Raw genomic sequence first — 10,798 nt, 5'->3', positions numbered from 1 at the left:
TACATTTCTGTAGCCTGTGTTTTCCTGTGAGTTTCCGGGTTTTGGGATTGTTTTAGTTTTAAGATATTGAGTCGTATATGCCAAGCGGCATTCAGTACAATCTCCTTTTTATATAATTAAATATGGTATTCTATTTTTCCACAATTATTATGTTTCTGCAAGTGTTAAACTTACCTGGTCACGGAGACTAGGTGCCGTCATGACATGTTCACGGTTGGTGAACTAGGGTCGTGACATAGATGCTCCACATGCTCCTCCTGACTACGCGAGTATACCATAATATCATCAATGAAAACTATGACAAACGAGTTGAGATAAGGACGAAACACGTTGTTCATCAAATACATGAACATTGTTAGGGCATTGGTCAACCTAAAATACATCACTAAGAACTCATAATGACCATATCGGGTCCTGAAAGCCGTCTTAAGAGTATCCAAGTCCCTGATCTTCAACTGGTGATAACCTTAACGGAGATAAATCTTGGAGAACACTCTCGCTCCCTGAAGCTGGTCGAATAAATCATCAATGCGAGGCAAAAGATACTTGTTCTCAACTGTTACTTTGTTCAGCTGCCTATAATCAATGCACATCCTCATAGTGTCATCCTTCTTCTTCACAAATAGAATAGGCGCACCCTAATACGACACACTAGGCCGAATGAACCCCTTATCGATGAGTTGCTGAAGTTGTTCCTTCAACTCCTTCAACTCCACTGGTGCCATACGATACGACAGAGTAGAAATGGGATGAGTGCCTGGCACCAGATCAATACCAAAATCAATATCCCTGTCTGGTGGCATGCCCGACAGGTTTGCAGGAAACACATCAAGAAAATCCCTTACAACTAGAACATAATCAATATTAGGAGTCTCTGCACCGACATCCCTCACAAAGGCTAGATACGAAAGACAATCCTTTACAACCATACGCTGGGCCTTCAATAATGAAATTACCCTACTGGGAACATAATCAATCGAACCTTGCCACTCAATCAGTGGCATGCCCGGTATAGCCAATGTTACTGCCTTAGCATGACAGTCTACAATAGCACGCACGGAGATAGCCAATCCATGCCCAAAATAACATCAAAATCCACCATACATAACAACAAAGAAACTTTAAGGATGATAAAACATAACAAAGTGTACAGTAGCAAGAGAATTATTTTCCATCTGTCAAAAAGGATTCAACATATTCATTTATTAGTGCAACGAGTCAGCTAAGTGAAATGACTAAAATGACCGAACCTTTTCCTGGAGGAGGAATCTGAAATAAGCAAAGACAAAAGGATTTAGTAGGCGCATGAGTATTCAGTAAGATAATTTTTAACTGAAGAGAAGTAACACGTTATGCACCTTTCTGTTGATAAAACAATAGCTTTTATTCCACAAGTTGTTCAACAAACAGTGAAGGCATACATGCATTCAGCACCCATCTTCAAGCGCATTGCATTTTCCTTAGGTTGAAACAACAATATATTGTCGTCATATTTTCGATATGCCTTAAAGTTTCTAAAAATCCCTACGAAATAATATCATAATACAAAAGTGTAAAAACTGACATGTCTCATAATTTAATATTTTAGTAGATGGGCTCAACTCAATATTACTGAAGCGTTATAATTCACCCTTAGAAAAGTTTTCACTTTGAGAACATTTCATGACATACATATAATCAGTAGTTGTAAAGTCAAAGCCAAGGTTGTCCCAATCAATATCAGCTAATTAAAATGTTATGTTACTGTTATAAAAATAAAGATCCTATCAGTTATGTGAAAAGCAATAAGCAAAGCTCTACCATGAGTTTTTTTTCTCTTTTTAATTGATGTATTCTGATGGTACTTGCCTTGGAGAAAGTAATGACTTCCCTTTCTCGCTGTAAATAGCATTCGATGACCATTGTTCTTCAGATAATCAATTAATATGCTAAAATAAAAGCGCAGAAAGAGCAGAGCAAATTACCAAATGATAGTAACGGCAATATGCCTTCAGATCAGTTGATTGTTATCGTACCACATGTCTCGATTTTGCAAACCAAATGTTATGTGGCGTTTCAGCCATTCCTTTTTTGTGACAGAAGTTTGATGTCCAAACATTTTCCCAAACACCTCGACTAGTTTATCAGTTGATATGTTATTAAATGGCACCCAATTGTGATTGTCTCATCACATAGCATCATAAACAGATGAGCTACTTGCATCAGACAACATTGATACATCAATGCCACAATTTTTTCCATTTGAATCAGCAAGCTTGTTTTCCAAATTCAGATCTCAAATACAGGATATATTGACATCATCAAGGGTGGGAGTCTCTTCCTCGATTTCAATATCTGTCAAATAGAGAACATGAACACTTGAATTAACTTATCAGCTAAAAGATATTTAATTAGAACAAAAACAAAGCAGGAAAAGGAAAGAGTAACGAAGCATGATATTGCAGATAATTTTTGCCATATGAGAAAATCTTTGATTGTCCATTGTTTACCCAAAATCCGAAGTAATACATGCTCTTCTCACGGGCAGACGGAGCAACTGCAAATAGATAGCATAAAAGCATTTCAGGAAAATGTGTACACAAATAAATAGATCGAGCGATAACAAAGTACCTGTGAAAGTATAGTATGTTGAAGACATCAAACAACTGCCTTTTTAATGATTTCATCATAAACAATAGTAGATGTAGAATGATCAGCATAGCTAGTTGGTGTAGATGGTCGAATCAACAATTTCACACAATTTGAACTATTTGCTCTTGATAAGGCAACGTAAAGTTGGCCATGTGAAAATACAGGTTCTCGCAAATAAATTTCAATAAAATCTAAAGTTTGTCATTGTGCTTTATTTATTGTCATAGCAAAGCATAGTCTAACAAGAAATTGCGTTCTTTTAAATTGAACCGACATCTTTTCATCCTGTGATGATAATGGTATTCTCGGTATAAAGACATGCATATTCTTGAAATTACCTGTAATAATCTTAGCATTGATAACATGACTTCTAAAATCACAACAGGTCAATCATGTGCCATTACATAAACCTTCACATGGATTTAAATTTCGCAATAATATAATTGGACAATTTTCTTTCAAACATAATTTGTAAGGGGGCAAACCAGGAGGATTTAAAGTGTGTAGTAAATCTTCGAATTGTGTTTGGTTATTAAATTCAATAGCTTTATCGCTGCCAATATATGTTTTTGATTTTTCAGTTAATCGATCAATAAGCATATCATTAATTTCATCGACGAAATTATTTTTTGTTGTTAAGATCACAGGGGAATCTTTACAAAATGAATTAGAGTATAACGAATCCAAATTTGAATATGTCGTTGTGAATAATTTATCTGGAGATTCTTTTTCGGTTGTGTAAGGAATAATCAATGAATCTGAAATTTCAATCTTGTTTGCTGAATTAACTTGTTCCTGTCCATTTCCAATTCTTAACAAATAATCACAAAATGCAGGATCCGTTTTTGCTCTCATATTTTCAGATAGCTTTAATTTTTCAAGTTGATTCCAAATGTTAGAATATAACAAACTTTCGCTAATGAAATTTTCTTTTTTTCCCGTATCACACAATAGGAAGAGTTTGTCTAAAATCACCTCCGAAAACTACAACTTTTCCGCCGAATAATACATTTGTATCCATCAGATCTTTTAATAATAGATCAAAAACTTCCAACATTTTATTTTTGGCCATAGATACTTCATCCCACACAATCAATTTTGCACCGCGTATTAAACCTACAAGTGAACTTTCTTTGCTAATGTTACAACTGCCATTTTCATCGATGTTAATAGGAATTTTGAAACGTGAATGTGCAGTATGTCCCCCTGAAAGAATAGAAGCAGTGACACCAGAAGTAGTTGTTGCCAAAGCTATATATCCCATAGATTGTACAATTGCTAATAAAGCACGGTATAAAAAAGTTTTCCCTGTTCCTCCTGGACCATCCACGAAAAATGCACCCGTTTTGTTTGAAAATATCCTTTCAGTAATCACATTATATGCAATGAGTTGAATTTTATTTAATTTCCTGTGTAACAACACGTCATCTTCGCTGACAATAATATATCTTTCAAAATGAATCTCTTTTACCTCTTTGGCTGCGACAGAAGGCCTGATAGTTTTTGGTATGAGTTCATACTCATTTATATCATGACCCATAGAATGTAGAATGTCATTGATATGATTCAAAGTCTGATATTGAATTTCACTTCTTTTACTAATTTGCAACACTTTGTAGTCTTCGGTCATTGATTCCTCAAATTGTTCCCATAATTTTCTAGGGTTGGCAGGACCACAATACACCAATAATGTAGCAAATAAACACCTTAAACTATATGGAATTTGGTAACTTGCGGCTTTAGACATACATTCTATCAAGTTATTATCACAGTGTAACAATCCTCTTTTCTCTACAAACTCTCTGAAAGTACTACAAGGCTCTCCATTTATTGTCAAAAGATCCTTATAAGATGTTGGCCCTCGTACATGCATCAATAATAACCTAAGGTAATATCGTTCTCCTTCTGTTGGATGGCATGTCAAAATACGACCAACAACACAATGTTTTTGTCTGCGTGCCCAAAATTTGTCACTAGACGACCACACAAAGTATTCAGGAAATTCTTTGTATAGTAAATTAAGCTCTTTAGCATCTTTATCAGTGTCGTTCATGTAGAAAAATTTGGTTAGCATTTTTCTTGGATCATTGGATTATTCAAAATTGTTTGTATATCTGTATTACTCTTAAAAGAAATAAATTGTTGACCTTCAAGATGTAGTTGAAGACGATAAACGCTGGGAGACATTTCACTTATAGGAAAACCAAAGAGACACCATACAGCTTCCGGAGGTGATACCCACCTAGCATATCGATATTCTTTTACCTCGTCTATATCTATGTTCGTATCATTATTTTGTATACAGAATGTAATTTTGTCATGTCCTTTACATATATATTTGTACAGATATTTCATGACTTTGATATCAGAGCAAACTTCAATATTTATGTGACCATTGAATTTACCAAGTAAATACGGATTGTATGGAACAACCCAGGAATTATCTAAATATTGTTCTCTTACTTTCACAACTTCGCCCGTATTTCGTCTTCTGTAGACTAGATAAGAATCGTTTCCTTTCAGTGTTTGATCGGTAAACAATTTTGGATATTTGAACTTGTTGTAACCCTTTTTTTTCTTCATACAAGAATTTGTTGGATCTAAGCTACCGCAAGGACCATGCATCATATGTTTAATGATAAGCTTATACAAATCTGGTTCTGCCTTGTCATCTGGTAATTCTGCTCTAATTATATCATCGTATGCCTTTGCTGTCAATAGTTTGTGTTCATTACCTAGTATAATAAGAAAATAAGCATGGGGTAAACCTCGTTTCTAAAACTCCACAGTGTACATAAAAGCAACAACTTTTCCAAAGATATTTCGTTTTAATATAGTTGTCTTCAGATCTTCTATTTTAGCCCTGAACACTCGAGTGATCAAATCAGGTCTATTTTGAGCTTCATCTGTTAACCATAGATGTTCTTTTATTTTCATCCAAGATGGGTTACAAGTCATAGTTATAAACAAATCAAGTTTCCCAAAACGTTGCACCAATGCAATAACATCCATATAACATTGCTGCATATCTCTAGGACCTCCTATAAAAGAATTTGGGAGAAATTTTTGTTTTCCAACAATGGAAGCATCTCGTTCTCCAAGTCTTAAAATATCAAGAAGTCCTTGTAGTATACCCATTTTGAACAAATATTGATTGAACAAAACAAAGTCCAACCTTTGTGTCTCCAATATTATATATTCATCCACTGAATATTGCTGCAATAATCTTCCTGTATGCAAAATTTCATCCTCATCATCGTTCCTTATCTGAAGTTTATAACAGTAATATTCACTAACTGAAACTGCATCTCTTTTGCGTTTTGCTTTTTGCAAATTTTGAGCTTCCATATGAAGATATCCATCAACGGAGGTAAAAAATTTTATCCTCGTCAGTTGTTCAAATTCAAGCAAAGTGCGATTTCTAGGAATATTTTCTGCTCTCGGAAACTTCTTAATACCACAGTGCCACCCACCTTGGCCATATGGAAATAACAAGGGGTACTGTTGCTGTGAGTATAAATTTGAAGATGTGGTGCATGAGTAGCAGGACCATCATTTTTATCAACCCATATTGCTGCAATTTCAGTAGTAGTAGGCACATTATATACACGTTGATCCAATCCAGCGTCACATTTTAGTGCTATATGAAAGTTTTGCAAATTTGGCATGTCTGTTAAGGATCGCAGAAATATTGAGTATGGATTACCCTTTAGTATGTCCATCAATTCCTTAACTGTCGATTCATTTAATTTATCTGAGCAATTTTTAAGCTCCTTTGCATTATCGTAAAAGTAGAGTTGCAAGTTGTTGGCCATCTTTCTTTGGGATATAAATCGTCTATCAAGTGATACATCTGTCCTTGAACTCTGAATGTATAAATACCATGATTTCTCTTGGCTAAATCTTTGTTATAATTGACACCAAGTGACGTGAAGGCAAACAAATTATTATATGTTCTAATGTACGTTTGGAAGTGCTTAGATTCTGCGTTGTTTCAAATATATAAATTTCTCAGTTCAGATGGAATTCGATGAGAGGTCAACTTCACTGTACCATTGTTACAGCAAAATTCACGGGGCTCATACCCAAATTTTTTCGCACGACGGAATTTAAAAGTTGGAACCTTTTTTTATAGAACATAATCAGAACATAGTCGTTTAATATTAATTGTAGTTTTGTTATTCGTTACACGACCTGCATATTTCAAATAACTTTAAGGGATACAAATGGAATAAATGATAAAACCAACCAAGGGTTATGGTTATACGAACCTTTAGTTGTAGTTATTCTAGAAGTTGGAGTACATGATTCATTTGCAGTTCTCGATGTTGATCCTGGTTCAAGATAATTTTTGGTTACATACTTGCGGATAGTAGACGCAGAAACATAATTGATCAGTATGGATTTAGAGCCCTACCCTTTTAAAAAATAGGGGTAGGATGAAGCATGCTTTTTCCTTTCTGAACTACATTAGCTGTTGTTAAAACTTCATAGTTAATGACCACTACATTAATAACTTGTTCATAAACATAAAGGTCACAAATCCAACCAAATCGGCAATATGATCATACATCTGAACTGTAAATGTGTAAATATGACAATGTAAAAGTAATATGCAGATTAAAAAATGTAATATTAAAATTAACATTACTTGTTTCATGAATCAAGGAGTGATTGCAAATATTCTTTCCTTTTTCTAAATTATCCATTGATGTAGTTACACAAAGTTGTTGCGTGGCAGCTGCTACACAGAGTAGGAGAGATGTTTAAAGGTACACGGTAAATCTTTAATAAGCACCAAATAAAGAGAGAAAGAGCGCAAAATATTTTATATCTTATTTAATTAATTAAGATAAAAAAGGGGTCATACAATCTTCTAAAAAAATAAATGCGCAACAGTACCTTAATAAAATATGGTAGCTATAAATGACTAAAAATTGTAACCTTTTTGAAGTAGGCTAGCAGGTTCTAGTATGGTAAGAGCAGTTGTTTTGGAAATCCTTCTTTATACCAAGATGGTGTTCCCTGCTCTAAGCTACCAACAATGGGATCTTCAAGAATCCTATGTTTTCTACAATCTTGTTTTCACATACGTTGTGATAGTAACAATGTTTCTCTTCTATGAGCAAATATTGTTATACTTATCACATCATTTAAGATGCATTGCAGCCTTCCTTTTTTATACATCTGAACATTTGTTTGTATTCCTAGACTCCATCAACTATGCAAGTACAAGTTCCTCTTTTCTTACCTGTACAAATTTTAAGTTGAAGGCTGTAATGACCCGACCGGTTGTTTTGAGCTTTGGCACTTTGATCGCTAGTTCTCTGGCATGACTTGCCCCGTGTGATGTATTATGACTTATGTAAATTATTGGTTTTGGTTTTCAGGAAAATCGGAATAAACTTGGAAGAACAGTTCCCAGTTTGAACCTTGAAATTTGACAGGTTTAACCAATATTTGACTCGTTTGTATATGATCTCGGATTGGAATATTTATGATTTGGATAGCTCTGTTAGATGATTTGGGACTTAGGAGCGTGATTGAAATACATTTTGGAAGTCCATGAAAGGTTTAGGCTTGAATTGGCGAAATTGAGATTTCGGCATTTTCCGGTTGATAGGTGAGATTTTGATATAGAGGCCGGAATGGAATTCTAAGAGTTGCATTAGCTTCGTTGTTTCATTTGGGATGTGTGTGTAAAATTTCAGGTCATTCGGACGTGGTTTGGTTGGGTTTTTGATCAAAAGCGTAAGCTAGAAGATTTTGGGATTCTTAGGCTTGAATCCGATGCAAATTCGATATTTTGATGTTGTTTTGTATGTTCCGAAGGTGGGAACAAGTTTGAATGATGTTATGGGATATGATGGCATGTTTGGTTAAGGTCCCGAGAGCCTCGGGGTGATTTCGGATGGTTAACGGAGAAGTTAGAAGGTTATTGCAGCCGCTGAAGTTTGCTGCTTCTGCTTCTGATGCGGTATGGGGGCCGCACCTACGGAGCCGCAGATGCGGCGATTGGACCGCAGATGCGGTTTAGGCTGGATTAATGGATTTCTGTAGAAGCAGAGGTTTGACCGCAAATGCGGTACCGCAGAAGCGGTTGGTGAGTCGCAGATGCGACAATGTCTGGGCAGAATGTATATAAGCTTGCCTTCACGATTTTTGAAGATTTTCACCATTTTTGACTTCGGCTTGAGTGCTTTTCGTTGATTTGGAAGGGATATTTTAAGGGAACTTTGTTAAGGTAAGGATTTTGGACCTAAAACACATTTCTATGGTAGTATTTCATGGATTAAGACTGAAATTAAAGGAATTAAAGGGCTAAAAATGAAGGATTAGGGCTTGAGTTTAAGAGGCCTTAAATTAAAGATTTGAGGGGTCATTTGGACTCCGATTTTGGTATTCTTGATATGCATAGACTCGTAGGGAGATGAGGAATCTATTGATGTAAAAAATATTGATTTTCGAGACATGGGCCCGGGAGTCGGGTTTTGGCAATTTCGGGATTTGTGCCCTTTGTTGACTGTTTTCGCTTGGGCTTTGTTCCCTTAGCATATGTTGACGTACTCGTTCTGATTTTGGATAGATTCGATGCACGTGGAGGCCGATTCGAGGGGCAAAGGCATCGCGAGCTAGAGATTTAGCCGGTTCGAGAAGAGTAATTACTGTAAATGATGTTATGACAGTTTGAAACCCCGAATTGCACATCGTAGTGCTATATTTACGTGAGGCACATGCTTAATGACGAGCATGGGGTCGTGCACTAATGGGGATTCTGACTAGGTCCGTCCCGATTAATGATTTTACGGCGTATTTGACTGAAAACTATTTGCTATCATCATTATGTGGGCTGAATGCCATATTTGGGCCTAGTGCCAGCTATTTGAATCCTTTGGGGATTTTTATTACTATTTCCTCATTGTTTTAACTTTAAATTTGAACTCAGTCTTGTTATTTTCCAATGTTTTCAAAACTCAACCAAGTTTATTTTGCTTTAACACTTGAAATGATATTCCAAATGATATTTTAGGCTGAGTATCATGTTTTACTGTTGCCCGAGTGGCTTATATTATTTTTGACTGAGTAAGTCGTTGGCCTGTATTGTGAGGATACTTTTGGATCGAGCTGCACGAAGCAGCAATGAGATACTGATTTGATTATGAGGCCGAGGGCCTAAGATATGTAAGTCACGAGGTGGCTTGTAGATTGATATGAGGCTGAGGGCCTAGATTTGATGCCACGAGATGGCTTGATATTGCGCTTGGGCCGTAAGGAGCCCCTCCCAGAGTCTGTACACCCCAAGTGAGTGCGGTTACCCATTGCGATGTGAGATATAACCCGAGGGGCTGATATTGTTCTATGTTATAGCCCGAGGGGCTGGTATTGTTCTATGTGATTTGCCTAAGGGGCTGGTACCGTTCTATGTGATTGCCCGAGGGGCTGGTATTGTTCTGAGATATTGCCCGAAGGGCGGAGTTATTGACATTGTGCCCGAAGGTCAAACCTTTTATGTGTTTATCTTTCATATTTACTTGTCATTTACATGTTAAACTATGGTATTTGTGCCCGAATGGCGGATTTCTGTGCTTATCTGCACTAACTGTTTTGCATTCATTTGTGTAACTATTGAAAAAGTCATTTTCAAAGAAGCTTAAACTGAGCTAAGATGTTTTAAGAGATTTTTACAGCTTCACTGATTTCTTACTGGTTTTTGAACTGCTTTTATACAACACCTTGATATGTTTTACGTGATTTATTACCATTTAGACTTTAGTTATGATCATTACTCACTGAGTTGGAGTACTCACTTTACTCCCTGCACCTTATTTGCAGATTCAGGTATTTTTACACCTGGTGGCGGGTTTTGGCTGGTCGGAGGCAGAGTCATCGGAGTTTAGCAAGGTAACTACCGGTATTCGCAGTACTGCTTTTCTCTCTCCTCATTTTACTAGTCTGTATTTGTACACTTCGGACTTTCAGTTGTATTTATACCCTAGTAGATTCTCGTGACTTGTGACACCCCGATTAGGGCTGTGTCGGGTTGTATTTCCGCTACTTATTATCATTAAATCATGTTTATACTACTTTTATATTGTTTAACTATTTTAAAAGGTGAATTGGGTTTAATTGGCTGTCCTTGTCTTCACGAGAGGTGCCATCACGACCG

At 36.2% G+C, this 10,798-nt stretch overlaps 2 protein-coding genes across 2 annotated transcripts; both read right to left on the bottom strand.

Annotated features, from left to right (window-relative positions):
* Nucleotides 1-3,574: 3,574 nt before the first annotated feature.
* LOC138877404 (uncharacterized) lies at nt 3,575-4,684 on the bottom strand. The gene has a single exon (XM_070157013.1). It carries the CDS (start codon nt 4,682-4,684, stop codon nt 3,575-3,577), a length of 1,110 nt encoding a protein of 369 aa, XP_070013114.1.
* Nucleotides 4,685-4,698: 14 nt separating this feature from the next.
* Nucleotides 4,699-6,446, bottom strand: LOC104218629 (uncharacterized). Its single transcript, XM_070157012.1, has 3 exons — nt 6,105-6,446; nt 5,583-5,898; nt 4,699-5,342 (listed from the first exon to the last, which is right to left on the bottom strand). Exons 1-3 carry the CDS (start codon nt 6,444-6,446, stop codon nt 4,699-4,701), a joined length of 1,302 nt encoding a protein of 433 aa, XP_070013113.1.
* Nucleotides 6,447-10,798: the final 4,352 nt, after the last annotated feature.

This window comes from Nicotiana sylvestris, chromosome 9 (assembly GCF_000393655.2).
Source record: "Nicotiana sylvestris chromosome 9, ASM39365v2, whole genome shotgun sequence".
Taxonomy (NCBI): domain Eukaryota; kingdom Viridiplantae; phylum Streptophyta; class Magnoliopsida; order Solanales; family Solanaceae; genus Nicotiana; species Nicotiana sylvestris.
This window is presented reverse-complemented; position numbering and strand designations above follow the sequence as displayed.

What these genes read in the sequence shown, in the direction of transcription:
- LOC104218629 (XM_070157012.1), bottom strand. Translation starts at nt 6,446, where the DNA reads ATGGCCAACAACTTGCAACTCTACTTTTACGATAATGCAAAGGAGCTT. An exon ending in GTTATTTCCATATGGCCAAG is followed by an intron (nt 5,899 to 6,104) that starts GTGGGTGGCACT and finishes TATAAACTTCAG; the next exon opens with ATAAGGAACGATGATGAGGA. An exon ending in TTTGTTTATAACTATGACTT is followed by an intron (nt 5,343 to 5,582) that starts GTAACCCATCTT and finishes AACTATTGACAG; the next exon opens with CAAAGGCATACGATGATATA.
- LOC138877404 (XM_070157013.1), bottom strand. Translation starts at nt 4,684, where the DNA reads ATGAACGACACTGATAAAGATGCTAAAGAGCTTAATTTACTATACAAA.